The sequence below is a fragment of the Eulemur rufifrons genome, chromosome 7 (assembly GCF_041146395.1).
Source record: "Eulemur rufifrons isolate Redbay chromosome 7, OSU_ERuf_1, whole genome shotgun sequence".
Taxonomy (NCBI): domain Eukaryota; kingdom Metazoa; phylum Chordata; class Mammalia; order Primates; family Lemuridae; genus Eulemur; species Eulemur rufifrons.
This window is the reverse complement of record NC_090989.1, coordinates 210,846,401-210,863,378: the sequence shown is the minus strand read 5'-3', so window position 1 is coordinate 210,863,378 and position 16,978 is coordinate 210,846,401. Positions and strand designations below refer to the sequence as shown.

General features: G+C 43.9%; 1 protein-coding gene across 2 annotated transcripts in view; it reads right to left on the bottom strand.

The window, feature by feature from the left end:
- The window catches only part of FRMD3 (FERM domain containing 3), a 254,155-nt gene that overhangs the window by 78,894 nt on the left and 158,283 nt on the right, over positions 1-16,978 (bottom strand). For both annotated transcript variants that reach the window (XM_069474091.1, XM_069474090.1), the window contains exons 4-6: positions 15,205-15,283; positions 9,304-9,401; positions 2,283-2,406 (exon numbers count right to left, since the gene is read on the bottom strand). In XM_069474091.1, coding sequence (XP_069330192.1) covers positions 2,283-2,406; positions 9,304-9,401; positions 15,205-15,283 — 301 coding nt within the window. The remainder of the gene's footprint in view (positions 1-2,282; positions 2,407-9,303; positions 9,402-15,204; positions 15,284-16,978) is intronic.

Genomic DNA, 16,978 nt, shown 5'->3' with positions numbered 1-16,978 from the left:
AATGAAATACAGGCCTAGGTGGGGAGAATGAGCAAACATACACAGGAAAATACCCCTTCAAGCTGTCCTTGCAGTGTCACATCATTCCCGGCAGTGTCATCCTTCAGACACACACCTTCAACCTCTTCGCAAGGGCTTTCTGGCTGTGACAAACATGCATCGCCACATGTGCCCTAAATGGCAGCGTGAATCACACCATGGAGCTCCCTCCCCAGATGAATAAACTGTGGCTGACTAATGCCCCGAGCGCATGATGACCACTTTCATGGATATCAACACACGCAGGTGCTGGCACAGGGTCCAACCTACAGCTTCTTGGTGTTAACAAAACAATATGGAATCTTCTTTGATTCACCCATTTCCTCAGGAAATCCAGTAGGCCACCAAGTCTTGCTGCAGTGTCTCTCGAGACTCTCTCCTTTCAATTTCCCTCCCTCCTATTCTTTTTCAGGTCCTTAGCATTTCTTGCCTGGGTGGCAGAAATTACGAACTGGCCCTCCTGCCCCGGGTCTCCATCCTCGGGCACCACTGACATGATGATCACTGGGAAACCCCCAGCCGACTACCTGATTCCTTCTCAACAGCCCGGCACAGGGAGAAGAGCATGCTGCTAATGTCAGGTGAGTCAGGGCTCAAGTCCTGTTGGCTGTTGACTGACAGCCCAAGTTCTTTAACCTCCCCAGGTTGTACTTTCCTCATCCCACACTGGGAACAACAGTAGTACCCACCTCATAGAGTTTGGGAGGACTGAGTGGGATAATGCATGTAAAACTCTTAGCACAATTTTTTGGCATCCAGTAAGTGCTCAATAAATGTTTATCATTATCATATGTGCCAAGCATTTGAGGCCCTGCAAATTTGCCTCACAGAGGACCTCTCCATTCCCGTCTCCTACCAATCCAAACAGAGGATGCGACTCCTTTGTCCAAAGGTTCCCACCCCGTGACCCCTAGGACCGTCTGTGCCACAAACCCCTCTGCAGAAATATTGGAACTTCGTGTTTACCTCTAGCACACTTGTCTCCAAAATGGCAAAAGAGTAGTGAGAATTTCGTGTATTTTCAACAAAGCTTTTCATTAGGAGACAATACTCTAAAATTGCGCATATAGATGGTATGCTGCTTTCAGAAGTAAATATAATGCTTTGATGTCTAATCCTCTATATCTCTAAGAATAAGGGCCATCTTTTCCAAGCTGAAATAAGCTAACACCTTGAATGCCCTCACATATACTCTTCTCAGACTCACCAGAAGGGGGCATGCCTGCATAAAACAGGGAGCTCGAGCACTCCCTCACAAGGGGACAGTTATTTGTTCCAGAATTCATAATCCAGTGATGCTATTTTCTTTATAATTACCAGAGGCCCAGAAGATGGAAGCATCTCAGCTCTTGCAGCTCTTCATTGATACTTGTCATAACACTGGCCATGCTTGCTATTATTATCAAAAAGAATTCTTCTGTGGTTTGCACAGGATGTAAATTCTAGCTACAGCCTAGAATGCCCAAGTTACGTGAATTCCGAGTTGGCAATGGTTCCCATGCATGCTTCCTTTCATTCCCGGTGGCCTATGCGGAGTGAAGGCATCACACAGTGCTCAAGAGCACAGGCTCTAGACCAAGGCTGCCTGAATTCAAATCCTGGCTCTGACAGTTACTATCTGTGTGACCTTGAGTGAGTTGCTTAACTACTCCGTGCCTCAGTTCCCTCGTCTGTAATATGGGAATAACCAGTAACCTATCTCCTAGGTTTTTGTGAAGATTAAATGAGTCAATATGTCCAGAGTGGTGAGAACGGTGTCTGGTACATAGTGAATACTGGATGCGATTTTGCCAATTCTACCATGTGCTTATCATCCTGAAGCATCACAGATGAGAAAGGGAGGAGCAGACGTTAAATCTGTCACCTTGACAGCAGCTCAGCAAAGGGAACCTTGTCAATGGTGTCTACTCTACTTGGAGCCAATGCTTCCAGCAATGGCCATGGGAGAAGAAAGCATAATGCAAACTTCAAATTAGAAAGGATTACTTATTTACCCCAGATTTGACTTTCAGAAACTCAGGGTGATTAGAAACCCACATGTGTAAGAAAATATATGGCTCTAATAACTGCTGATGGTTCATAAACAGCCACCCCAGGGACCCCACACCGTTGAGATTGTTACTGATGGAGGACACCGGGATGTCCTTGGCAGTGCCCAGAAACATTGCTCTGCAACTTACATATCCCCTGCAGTAAGAACTCTCTTACCTTTATCATTATTGCAAATGTCTACCCATTATTACCTGAGTTCATTTTTATGAATCTCCACTATTTTTCTTTCCAGCTTCTGTGACTGCTTGGGGAAAATCTCAAACTCACTGATGTAATTCTCAGGATGCTCGTCAGGATCATAATCACCGAGCTCAGCTGCAACCAGGAAAAAATAAGGAGAAAGAGAAAGATTAAAAACAATAACATGAGCAGGATGCATATGGAATGTCTCCTGCCATCCAAAAGAAGAAGTTGGAATACGCTCACCCAACAAAACATATCTGTGCCCATGGAAAGACCACAGCCTGCGAGTCTAGAAGCTCACATTGCAATACAGCTCTAGCTTTGTGAGCTTGGGCACTACAGAACCTTCTCTGGGTCTCATTTTCTTTGTATAATAAAGAAATTTAAATCATTGTTTCTCAATTGGGGCACTATTGGCATTTTAGGGGCTGGAAAATGTTATTATTTTATATTGTCCAAGGAATTATACGACATTTAATACCTCTGCCTTTCAGGCACTAAATTCTAATAGCATATTCAGTCATGGTGACTGTCAAAACTGCCTCCTCCCAGGAGTTGGTCAAAGGATACAAAATTTCAGTTAGACAGAAGAAATACATTCAAGAGATCTGTTGTAAAACATGGTGACTACAGTAGTTACAAGGTATTACATACTTGAAAATCCCTAAAAGGGTGGCTTTTAGGTGGTCTCACCACCACCAAAAAAAAAAAGATAAGTATGTGAGGTAATGCATATGTTAATTAGCTCAATTTAGCCATTCCACAATGTATACATATTTCAAAACACCATGTTAAACACTATGAATACATACAATGTTCATCAATTTAAATTTTTTTAAATCTAAAAAAAAACCATTTTAATGCCCCCCAATATTCGCAAATGCTCCCCAGGATAGGAGGGTGGTACCAACTCTAGTTGGAAACCAGTAGACATTCCTCAAGGTTCCTTTCACAGCCAATGTCCTCTGAGTCTTGGAATTCCCTGGCTGGAGCCACCTGATGTCTGTGCAGGTGTGGCTTATTCAATGAAAAATCACAGCATGAAAGAACTCAAGGAAATTACACTTAAAAACAAATGGATTCCTGTTCAACTTAAAGGGCATCTATCTAAGTATGGAAGAACATACCAAAGTAAGGTTGTAGCTGGATTCTAACACAGGGCACCTCCAGAGGATCTTCAAGGATAAAAAGAAAAATGCCTACACATCTCTGAGCGTCCAGAGAGCCAAGCAGAGGTAGGTGCGTGGACCACAGCCTGGAGGAGCAAAGGTGATATTGGCTGTGGTCATGCTCTCTACTGATTCCACAAGCTTGCTATGCAAAATGAGCCAGAAGCAAGTATCCCAGGCACAAACAAAGGATACAGCCCAGGAGGGTAGACTAAAGACAGTGAAGAAACTGTATTAAAAGAACCTGATCACCAACATGACTTTGAAGTAGATAAAAATCTGTAAGCCTTGAGCACAAAGATCCAGCTGAAAAATCACACCCAGATCTGTAATTTGTATCTATTGTTCCTTCACTATCAAACCATCTAATGGCTCCAAAAGAACAAACCCAGGAGAAAAGCAAAGCTCTTTAAATCTTCTTACCAAAATTCGAATTACAGAGTTCTTCAAAAAAAGAAAACTACAGACCAATATCCATACTGCAGAAATTATTCCATAACATAGAGAAGGAGGGAATCCTCTCAAACTCATTCTACAAAGCCAGTGCCACCTTGATACCAAAGCCAGGAAAAGACACAACAACAACATAAAAAAGAAAACTACAGATGAAATTATAAAGTTCTTAAAACAACCTAGATGTATATCACAGGATGAAGGACTTTTAAAATAAGGCTCAAATTATCAATCACAAGGGGGAATCGATTAATTTGATCATATCAAAATTAAAATATTTCTGCTTATTAAAGAACATCATAGAGTGATAGATGACAAACTGAAAGAATATATCTGTAAAATCTAAAGCTGACAAGTACTAATATCTACAATACAGAAGAAATTCCTAAAAAATCAGTTTAAAAAATGGGCAGAAGTCCAACACAGAAATGGTCAAAGGATGTGAACAGACAACTCACAGAAGGAGAAATGCAGAGGTCTGTTGTAGGGAGAGATGCTCAAACTCATTAGTAATCAGATACGCAAACCAAACAAGACATCGTTTTGTAACACTGGCCAAAAACTAGGAAATTGGCAGAGACGTGAGGAAATGAAAACACTTGCACACTTCTTGGGGATCCTAGCTAGAGAGCAAGGTGGGAGTATTTAGTCAAATATTATGACCAGGACTCCCACATCTGAGCATTTATCCTAAATAAATTCTGGGTGCCAAAAAGGATACTTCCAAGGTTTTTGGTTTTTTATTGTAGCATCAATCATGATAGTAAGAAGTTGGAGGCAACTTGGGTGTTCATTGTTGGTGGGACAATAAGTAAAACATGAGAGTCCCACCCTACAGGACACTCTGTAGCAGTTAAAAGCAACAAAATAGATGTGTACCCAGCAACATGGACAGACCCCCAAATCTGTTCTGAGCACAAGAAAGGAGGAGGAATAAAATGCATTCTACAGCCCCATTTAATTTATGGAATTTTAAAGCATACACACACAAAGCAATATTATCATTTTATAAGGATATATGAAAAAACTAAGATATATAGGAACCCAGTTGTTGCCTTTGGCAATAATGGAGAAAGGGAAATCAATCAATCAATAGATGGGCCCACGGGGAATAATGATAAGAGTGGGCCATGAACTGATGATTAACGCAACCTAGTTCAAAACAAATAACATAACATGCCTACCTATTCTCACACACATACACACACACACACACACACACATACACACCTGTAAGCTCGCTATGGACCTAAACATTTCAGAGATGGAATAACCCAATGCCCTCATTTTCCATAGGTGATGGGATAATGGACCACCAATAGGAAACTGGGTCATCTTCAATGCAAATGTCAGCTTGCAGAGTGATTGGTGAAGGATGGTGTTGTTTGTGAGGGGCACGGCTCCTTCCAGGAAAACTTTCCAAGTACAATGGACTTGTACTGCTAAACTCTGCAGGTGAGTAGCCTGGAAAGTGCTAGAAAACTTAGAGAAGAAATGCCATAAAGACCACCCAGGTTGCTGACAAGGTGAAAATCAATACCACCCCCATCACAGGCCCTGCTCTCTCACCCCTGAAAGCTTGTCTTTCACTCTGACTTCCCCGTAAGCAGAGGGAAGTTTTTCAATGAATGAGGCCATCTAGCTTTTCATACCAAGAAGAGTTGGGTAAGCAGCTGGGGTTCTCTCTCCCCCACATGACTTTGAGAGTCCAGTTGTGACAAATGACATACAGCACACCGGACTGCCTGTGGTTTGAAACAGGCTCTAGTTCTTTTCTGACAGAATTCAATTCTAAGAGAAAAATCCAAAGAGTTTGAAGCAGTTGGGTGAGTAAGATCAGAGATGGAGAGTCCAAAGGGCAGCAGGCTTCCCCTGGTTTGCAAAGGACTCATTCCAGAAGAGCTCCACATGTAGGATGTTCCAGCTCCAGGGTGAACTCCTTCAGGAGCCTTCCTGACCCAAGCTTGCTGGGCCAGGGGCCCTTTTAGAGCACTCATAGCAGGGACCAGACCTGTGTGTCTCTCCGTATAGCCATGAACACATCATCACAGTGGTGTGTTAACTTGTCTGTCTCTGCATAGGGACTTTGTATTGCAGTGCCTGCCCCCAGCAGCTGCTCAATAAATGTTTGGAGAACACACGAGCAAATAAATGAATGAGGTAGTAAGTACCATCCCAGCATGTCACTGAAAGTTCAGCACTTGTCCCTGGAGCCCGAGGCCACATTGGAAGAACAAGTACAAGTGGTTTGAGGAAAAGGAAAGAGAAGTCTATTAATTTGTCAGGCAATGAGGAGGATGGGAGACTGTCATCTTAAAGCACCATCATTCTGTCTATAAGCAGAAATGCAGAGTTTTTAAAGGGAGTTTTCAGCTTCGGGGTATTGCTGTTTAATTATAGCATCTCCAAGGAAGACAATCTCATGACTTCTGCCCTGACTTCTGTCAGGACAATTTTGTTGAGCCATCTCCTGTGGTACAAAGAACAAAGGACACTCCCCAGCCCCGCTGATTACTGGCCTCAGGCAGAGATGCAGGTTTTAATTTTCAGAAAGAGTGGGAGGGGTTAAAGAGACAACTCGTAAAACATTATACCCTTTTTGAGGCTGTTCCCTCTGTTACAAGCAGGCAACCAGCCAATCTTTCCGAATTACAGAGAGAAAGCACACACTGGTGCAATTCAGGCAAGCGCCCTGATGCATTTAACATATTTAGTGGAGAGCCCACTGTGTGCCAAACACAGGAAGACTGCAGTGAAAATGGCACCCAGATCCTGCTCCCAGGCAATAAGATTCTACATAGGAGGAAACACGTAAGAAGTGCAAAACAACACAAAATAATGTCAGTTTTAAGTGCTTGGAAACTTAAGACAAGGAAGACAAGGGTGTGAGAAAGAACGATGTGCAGGAGGGAAGCTACTTTGGATAGAGTAGTCTGGGAAGACTTCTCAGAGGAAGGGACATCTGAACTGAGTCCTGAATATCTAGCAGGAGTCAAGACTTCATAGGAGTTAAACACACCAGGCATAGGAGACAAGCTCAATCCCTCCATGGTGCTGTTTTGCAAAAAAAGAAAAGGAAAGATGTTTTTACCAAGAAAGGACATAAATAGACCCCAAGGATTTTGTGTGTGCTTTGCAATTAGCATTATGAAAGAAAATGTATTGAATATGCTCATGTATTCAGTATGTACAGGTGATTGGCTGTTTTTGATACACTCAGAATGTACTGAAGCTTAAAACGTACTCCTTAAAATTGCATTAGCAAACAAGACAATGACAAGTCACAGCCTCCAGGTTGCTAGTCATGTGCTCCACCCTCCCTATTGCTCTGAAAGCATAAGACTTCTGAGAAAGCCCATCTTTATCTGCATTTGTAAACGACCTCCAGAGCTGCTGAGGCACTCACCCCAGCCTCCAGAACTTTATGAACCACTTTTACCGGATCTGCTGCAAATAACCACAGACACCAGTGCATTTGAGAGCCAAAAGGTCCTTTGAAGGCCTGCCGATCCATTTCCAACTCTACTTTCTCCACCACGTCTGTGTGCGTGTGGTCAGTGATGACAGCAGTGAGGGAGAAAATAGGGCCCTGATCGTCTGGATGGAGGCTTCGTGGCTTTCTTTCAAACAGAAAGCAGGACGCAGAGCTTTCCATTACAGATCTATATTGAGCTCCTCCGTGGAGAATTGACGATAATTCACTAATGCCTAAATGCATCCTGAAATCCTCATAGGCTGGTCTCTGGCTTGTATTAGCATCGATCCCCTTTTCCCTTACCTAAGACAGCGCACCCTGACTCGGAATGTGCAGTCTTCCCCCTGGGGGAAGAGAACTATGGGATTTAACAGCCCTTCGCTCTGAGATTAGAGAGGAAGCTTCCAGAAGCTCCTACCCCACCTCAGAGCAGATGCAAGCACTATGAAGGGAAAATCACAGTATCACTGTGGTTCTACCACTTTAAGCTGAAACATCCCTGAGGGTTTTAACGCCTCTGCCAAAATCTGCTGCCCAGCACTAGGCTGCTCCTAGCGAAGGGGGGGAAACAACACACACCCACTCCACAATTCTCAGAACAAACACACCTGGGAATGGGGACAAAGGAACTATTTCATAGCACAAGGCTTCCCATGGGGACACAGGTGGGCCACTGAGAAATCCCCAGGGGAAAGATAGGTTTCTCCCACAGTGAATGAGGCTCAGTGTTGTGACAGGCAGATAATTGTCACAGCTGAGCAGCTTATGGGCCTTCATGAGCTCCTTTCTTATTCCAGATCCACGGTAAGAGTGACATACTCAGTCATATCTCTCTCTCTCTCTCTCTCTCCTTTTTCCCTCTGCCCCCCTTTCTTTCTCTCTCTTTCCTCCCTTTCTTCCCTCCTCCACTCCCTGCCCTCCCTTTCTCTTTCACAAACGTGTCTGTTAACATTCAGGCTATGAATGGCTGGATCATCCGGGTCCCCAGGCCAGGTGCCTCCCAGCTGGCCCAGGAGACCGGCACACCTGAGCCACTGGCCACCTGGGTGCTGGGCCACCCCCGGCCATGTGCTGTCTCAGGCCCTGGAGGCCTCCTTCCCTCAAACTACTTTCCTCACTAGACAGAAACATCCAGAAGCCAACCCAGTTCAGTGTATTGGCTGGTTCCCACTGTCCCCACCCTAAAAAGAACAGCAGCACCTCTGAGGCGCCTGCGCCTCCCCTGGCCTGGTGCAGTGGCCTCATGAGATCACACAGCCATGGAGAGAGGACAAATAGCCAATTTAATAGATGAAGAAACCAAAGCTTAAACAGTGTAAGTAATTTGCCTGTGGTGAAAAGCCAGGACATGGGAAGAAAGGTTCAAGTTGAAGTCTGACCCATTATGGGCCTGGTGCTCTCCTTACCACATTACATGGCTAGAAAAGCTGAGGAATCAGACACAATGACACGTACACATACATGGACATGCACACATGGAAATATATATACATACATGAAAATGCTTACAGGATGACCCCCTTGTTGGACACCTACCTTCCTGGATGTACTTCCCCCCTACTCCCAGCCCCCCACTGGGCCCCACAGCTGGCAGATGGACCTCAGAACACACAGCACCCCACATCCCTTCAGAGCTTCTTGTAAACTCATTCATTCCAGCCCCTTTGAAAGAGAGCCTCGGACTCTGTCTTGGGGTCTTAAGGGACCCTTTGCTTTTGCAAAGGCCCCTGTGAACATCTCAGCTCACCCTTCTGCCAGCACCCACTGCACGGGAGGGACAGTGAGCAAGGGGTCTGTTGCTGAGTGCCCAGCCCGGCCTGGCCTCCAACCACAGGCTCAGGCAGGATGTGCAGGGGTGGGGAGAAGGGAGGCTCTGACAGCCAGAGCCCTGCAGTGCAGCCGGGGGGCTGGGCGAGCTGCAGCCAGACTTACCTTGCACGATACAGGCACCCAGGTAGGCAGCATCGGAAAAGGAGCACAGCAGCCGGCCGTGAAAAATATCTCTTTTAATTTGCAGGTACAAAAGGTACCTGCAATACAAAAGGAGAAACAGTTGCCCTAAGTGTTGGTTGAAGCCTGGAAGAAGTGGGGTCATTCATGCTTTAGTCACCAGGGTCACGGGAGCCCTACCCAGCTCCAGGGAGTGGCTTAGGCAGCCAAGACCTTCCTAGAGCAAGCAGAGGAAAACTGGGAAGGGCCCCATGAATTCAGGGAATCTGAAGTGTCTGTGGCAGAGCAGGGATTTTTTATCAGCTTCCAAAGCTGGGTGGGCTTGGCCTTTTCAGAGAGTAATGAGAAGAATTGAAGCAAGCCACGGGGCCCAGCAGTCATTGTTCCTGGCAGAGACTCTCACAGGATGACAGCCCTGGCCACTGTCATCGCCACCCACAACTCAGAGACATGCTGCCCAAGTTCTATTTAAAATGGAGAGTCAGGAAACGGGTTCAGTCGGTATTCCAAGACTGGCCCCATCATTTCTCAGGGGCAGACAGACTCACATTAATCAATCGCAAAGAGATGTAGTTATGATGAGGCCAGAAAGGCCATCGACGCCTAGCTAGAGCTGTCGTCTGCACAGGCTCTCTCTCCTTTCCAGAGTCGGCACACCACTCAGATGCCTACCGGGGTCAGGCACACTGTGGCCTGTGACACGGGTGAGTCGCGTGGGCTGGCGTAGGTGGCGGCTCCCTAGGAAAGGGCCAGCCGCCACACAGCTCCAGCCCGGTGCCGCCACTGGACTAGCAGACCAGATGCATCCAATTTTTCCAGAAAATCAATTTATAATCTTTGAATCGGACATTTCAACAAATTGTAAAACCACTGTAGCACCAAACAAAAAAATAGTCACCCCACAACAGCCGGGAAAGGGATGAGGGGTGGCGTCATGTCAGCTTGCAACCCCTGGCTCGGGCTCACCCTGTCCCTGTCCCTTCTGTTCCCACATGTTGACCAAGCTCTCTCCAATGTCCTCGTCCTTCTCAGCCAGGTTAACTCTTCCATTCGAGGCTCGGGCAGGCCTGGGGGCTATTGTTTCTAAGCAAGATAACTTTGCACATGTGTGCAGATTCTTTCCAGGCTTATTTTAGAGTTTAACTCCCATAGACCAATCTTTTTTCCCACAGTCTTGCAGGGGGGTAATCTCACAATCAGTCCCAGTTATCACCTTGTGATGGTTAATTTTATGTGTCATCTTGACTGAGCCATGGGATAGCTGATAAAACAATATTTCCGGGTGTCTGTGAGGGTGTTTCTGGAAGAGATGAGCATTTAAACTGGTAGGCTGAGTGAAGCAGAGGCCCTCGCCAGTGTGGGTGGACACCGTCCAGCCGCTGAGGGCTGAACAGCACACGACAGAGAGGAAGGCTGAACTCACTCTGCCTGACCACGAGCTGGGACGTCAATCTTCTCCTGTCCTCAGCACTCCTGGTTCTCAGGCTGCAGACTTGGGCTAGAAGCTACACCACTGGCTCTCTGGTCTCAGGCCTTTGAGCTACACCACCAGCTCTCCTGAGCCTCCAGCTTAGAGACAGCAGACTGTGGAATGTCTCAGCCTCCATAATCATGTGGACCAGTTCCTTATAATAGATCTCATTCTAGGTACATATGTGTGTGTGTGTGTGTGTGTGTGTGTGTACATATATTTATGTATACAGTGCTGGTTCTGTTTCTCTGGGGAATCTTGACTAATGCACACCTCCAGTGCCCAATTTGATCTTTACTCAGCCTTATGAGGAGCAACATGTACAATTCGCATTTTAAAGGCAAAGGAATGGAGAATCAGAGAGGGTGATTAACATGCTGAGGTCACAGAGGTGCTGCCCACCCCAGAGCACTGGAGCTCACTGTTTCGGGGTGCTGGTTCACTTGCAAGCACACTGGATGCACGGAGCGATTGAGGGGCTCACTGATGTTTTCATTCACTGAATCTCTATCTCATACTTGCTTCATGCTGAGCACTGTGCCCAGCACAGGGGATGTGATTGAAGTTGAAATGACACTCTCTGTCCCCAGCTTAGTATGGAATTGTATTCATGGGATAAAGGCAGCCCTGATAAATGTTGTATTCAGAGTTTGGTGTGCATTTAGTCAAAGGAGCAATATTATACTTGGTAGGTAAGAACCAGACTATTGCCCTAAACTAGTGCCTCTCACACTTTAATGCACAAATGAATTACCTGGAGATCTTGTTAAAATGTAAATTCTGATTCAGAAGGTCTGGGGTGGGCGTGAGATACTGTATTTCTAACAAGCTCCCACGTGAGGCTGTGCTGTAGGTCCATAGACCACACTTTGACTAACAAGGCTCTAAACCAGTGGTTCTCAACCCTGACTATACATTATAATCATCTGTGGGAGTTTTTTTTTTTTAAATACCAATGCTGTGGGTCCCTAAATCCTACCCCACACCCAACTAAATCAGAATCTGGGTCAGAACTTAAACTTGTACATGAATATCCACAGTAACATTATTCTTTATAGCTAAAAAGTGAAAACAACCCAAATGTCCACCAACTGATGACTAGATAAAAGAAATATGGTATATCCATGCAATGGAATATTACTCAACCATAAAAAGAAATGAAGTACTGATAGATGCTACAACAGAGATGAACCTTGAAAAAATGCTAAGTGAAAGAAGCCAGACCCAACATGCTACATATTGTATGATTCTGTTCATATGAAATGTCCAGAATAGACAAATCTATAGTGACAGAAAACTGATTAGTGGTTTCCAGGAACTGCGGGGAGAGGAGCACCAAGGAAGACTGCTTGGGTACCAGGTTTCCTACTGGGGTAATGAAAATGTTTCAGAATTAGATCATGGTGGCGATGGCACAACTCTGTGAACATATTGAAACCACTGAGTTGTACACTTTAATATCTGCCAAAAGAAACTAATATTTTTAAAAGTCTAAATTGTCTTACAGTAGTGCTTCTCAAGCTTTGGCCTGCTTTAGAATTACCTGGAGGGCTTGTTAAAATACAGATTGCTGGGCCCCAGCCCCGGAGTGTCTGATTCAGTAGGTCTGGGGCAGGGACCAGGAACCTGCATTTATAACAGTTCCCAGGTGATGCTGGTGCTGCTGGTCCTAAACCACTCAAAATAGCAAGGTCAATGCAAATATTTGCCTTTTTAAGGACTGTAAAATACTAGGCCAAATATCATGAGGTTTTTATTTTCCCCCTATGTGTTGAATGTAGGCATTGAACACATAAGCATTTGCTTCCACTTTTTGGTGAATTTGGTAGTGAAAAATAGTTTGAAATAAAGATTTACTGATGCATGAGAGGCTTGGATTCTAATCCCATAACTCAGAAACCAGTTTGCTGGAAGCTCCCTGAGAAAAGAAGAGCAGCTTTCACAGCAGAGCTTGGGTCTCTGCTCATATCAGCGATCTCTGGAGATAATCGGGGATTATTGTGGATTCAACATAATCCACCGAGCCTCACAAATGGCTTCAGGCTCAGGATGCCCATTTTTTAATACAATAGCCACAAAAATAAAATGCACCTTTCTTTAGCATCACTCCTGCATGAAAATATTAGGCAACAAAAACATAAGAGGATCTGGGGCCTAAATTGTTATACCAACATTAATGACATTGCTTCTCTATCTAATGTGGATTTGAAGATGGTTCTTACTAAAAATAATAATAATAAAACCAACATACTTTTGGTTACATTCAATTGTACAGAGCATCTACAAAAGCCTTAGAAATCTAAAGAATTATGAGATGATTGCTTAAATGGAGAGACAAAGGAAGGATGGAAAAATGATTTCCAATATCTTTTTTTGTGGGTATTTTTGTTGTTTTGCTCTTTTGAAACTGCCTTTTTCTTAACATTTCTTTACTCCAACGCATGGTCATGAATGTGACCTTAACTTCACATGTAGTAAATTTTTCTCAAATTTTAGATTAATCTTAAAATAAAATAACAACTTATCATATAAGAAAAACTAAATGCCTTCAAGATAAGAATTTAAACCCTAAGTACCTGGGGCGTTCCACAGCTACTAACTTAGTTTGGAATTCTAAGGACCAGGTTGACCAAGAAAAATCCATTTCTACCTCTGCAAGGGTAGTGAGTCATCTTAATTTCTTCTGGAAACATCAAAATGTTCACAATATTCCACCATTCAGACCTGAGCTATTCAATCAAAGGTAGGAAAATGCTAGCAAATTTAACTGAGAGGGGCTAAACTGGGGTTGTTAACCAAAGCTTTGTATTCTTTTACTTTCAAATGAGACTTTTCTCAATGACATCAAACTATCCAGCCTTAATATGTAGTGCAACACAAATTCAATCTTTATCCTCCAGACAAGACTGTACAGAAAACAAATGACAAAAGTGGGGCATTAGTATTTGATTTGATCTTCTTAATTACACTGTTAGTACCCTGAGGGCAGGACAAATCTCTCTCTCTGTCTCTCTCTCTCTCTCTTTGGTAGCTAATTCAGCCCCTGGCCCCTGGGTAGATAATAGCAAGTGAGGAAGAATGAGGAAGAATTGATCAAATAAATAAATACATTTTTCAAGCCAAAATCAGGCCAAGCCTACCTACTGTACGATTGCATTTATATGAAATGTCTAGAACAGGCAAATGCGCACAGAAAGAAAGCAGATGAGCGGTTGCCAGGGGCTGGGGAAGGGGAAGGTGGGTAGTGACTGCTAATGGGTACAGCGTTTCTTTCAGGGGTGCTGAAAATGTTCTGGAGCTAGATAGTGGTAATGGCTGTCCAATATTGTGAACGTCACTGAACTATACACTTTAAAATGGTGAAATTAACTTATGTCATGGAAGTTTTGCCTCAATAAAAAGAAAAAAGCAGGCCAGATTGCAAAATGCCAACCCCCACTTATAATGTCCATTATGTATCATCCGCCTCTGCACACACACGCTCTCTCCCCTCCCGCGGCTCCAGCACAAACGTCATGAAATGGCTGTGGGCAGATGAATAATAAAGGACGGAACCATCTGCTCCCTTCCAAAGTCACCTCAGCGCCACTATGGTCAAGCTTTACCAAGAGTCTGGATAACAAGGAAGCAAAATATCTAAGAACCCAAAACCTCCCCCTGCAAATGATCAGAGCAAGTTACATCAGAAGCCTTCCTGTTGCCTCTGCATCTAAGCAGATTATTCTGAAAGACGATTATATATGGTGATTTTTGTGGTCACCGAGTCGGAGCCTCATCAAGAACTCAGAGCACAACAGCTCTCTCCCCAATCCTCCTGGGACCCTGCGCAACAGCATTTGCTGAGGGTGTTCGAGGAAGCCAACCCCCAGAAGGTGGGCTGAAGGCAGCCCCAGCAGAGGCATGAGGAGGGAGGAAGTCCAAGGACTGGAAATGCAAAGAGTTGGGCTGAAAAGAGTCTACAAGTAGAGAGTAGCCGGCCCCGCGGTGGGTCATTTAGCAAGCGGAATGCGGGATGACAGATAGTGCATTCTGTCTAGTGATCTCTTCCCTCCCAGAAAAGCTTAGATCCAAAGGATAGGCGAGGGGCTGCGCTAGCTATGAATTTGCCCCTGTCCTGAAGACAGCCATCCTCTATTTATTTTTAGCATCCCACTGTCAGATGTTTTCAGAGAGCACCTCCCTCCCATAACCACTGCTTTTTTGTGCAGTTAATTACACTCCCAATGACAATTGTTTGAAAAAAATCCCAAGACAATTAAGTGTAAGAGAAGCATTCCAAGCCAAAACGCTGAGCGCAGTGCCTGCGCCGTTGAGATGTTCTGCTCTAGATAGGAGGCACGTCTAGCCTGCAAGACACGGAGGCCCTGGCTGGCGAAAGGTGCACATTAAACGTACAAACAAACAAAAAATACCTTGTGAGCTCTTCTTTAATCTTCAGGGGTTCATGTGGGTAGAATTTCACTCTAAAGCACATGGTGTATGGTGGATGAGCTGAAACATCATAAAGAAAAAGCATGAGAAAAGCAGCAAAAGACCATGGACTTACACACACACAGGAAAGGCAGCCGAGGAGCCTTACGGACTAGCTGGGGGGCGGGGGGAAGGGGGCTGCCAGGGAGAGGCTGATTTTTCTGGAAGAAGCAGATATGATGCCCAAGAAAACAAAGTGACAGCGACAACAAAACTCAAAGAAAATGCTTGACAGGACGCCCAGAGCAAATGAGGAATGCAAGCGACCTAGTCCGTCAGCACAGCGGTTCACAGCACGGCTCGCCCTCATTCCTTCATTCCCTCCAGGTCACAGATCCAAGGAACATTTTCTTTTCTGGTTCTTCCCACCCCCTGTGACAGACAAATTGCCCATAAGCACCCTTCAGGTTTTTGGGCTCACAAAAGATTTTTTCAGCCTGTGAGGTGGAAAAATGTCACTATATGTGACTAGTTTTCCCAAAATCATGGTGCTTCCAAATTAAAATTGAAATTTACAAAATGGAGTCAGCCATGCACAGATCCTACTTTGTACATTTTTAGTATTATCTACCTATGAGGCAGTGACCTGCATGAAAATAAACACTTTTACATCTTCCTGGTTTGTCTGAATCAAGGTGGCATCATGTAGACCAATTCTGGTTGAGGTTCATGATTCTGGAGTATTCCAACTGCATCAAATATCCAGAACTCAGTGACCAGCTAATGAGATTCTACAGGATTTCCAACACCTTCAATTATAAGACCACTACTGACTTGTAATATTACCCCAACAAATGCATATAAGTGTAGTAAGATACATTCAGATTTCAGTTCACATATAAAATGAACAACTTAAAATCAAGGAAATAGGATGGTTAGTATTACTATTTCCATGGATCTGACACACCTGCACATTCGTGTTTGTATCAGTAAAGCTACCTGGGGTCAGTTCTGAGTCTATATGCAGATGTGAGGATGAAATAGCATCCAATTCTCCCCAAAGTCCTCTTACAAGGTAAGCAGGAATTAAATTGCCATCAATTCTACACTGTCTGGGTTATTCCAGATTGAGATAATTTCTTTACGTAGAAAGAATCATCAGCAACAAATATGAATGTATAATGAGGATAATTTAATATGGAAAAAGTTATTTAAAATAATTTGATAGAAACCATCCAAATCGGACATAAAAAAAAAAAAACACAACACATGACTGCATCTTGCTAACAATTGCAGCAGGAAAAAACTGACCTCTCTCTCTCTCACACACACACACACACATACACACACACACACACACACTAGAACTCTTTCCCTTCAGAGCCCTACTTCTCTACCAGGAACTAGCTATTTCTTAACTGAGTTGGTGTCTCCTAATCTGACTCTATGTTCCCTAGATATAAGAAAGGAAACATTTTTTTTCTGAAGCACTAGGAGAAAATGGATACCTTTAATATGGCAAAAAAAAAAAAAAAAAAAAAACCCACTTAGAAAAATATAAATGATCAAGTCATTCATCTTTCAGGATATCTAGAGAATCAGGTACAATTCAAAATATTGTATCTTTAAACATTCCCCAGATTCCTTTTTAATTTGTTGAAAGCACCACCTTTAAGGTATTAAAACTAATGTCTTTTTATTTTATTATAAAACCTCTGAATTGTCTTTCATAGGAAGGTTGAGACAGTTCTTACAAGAGAAAACAATAGTGCCAAA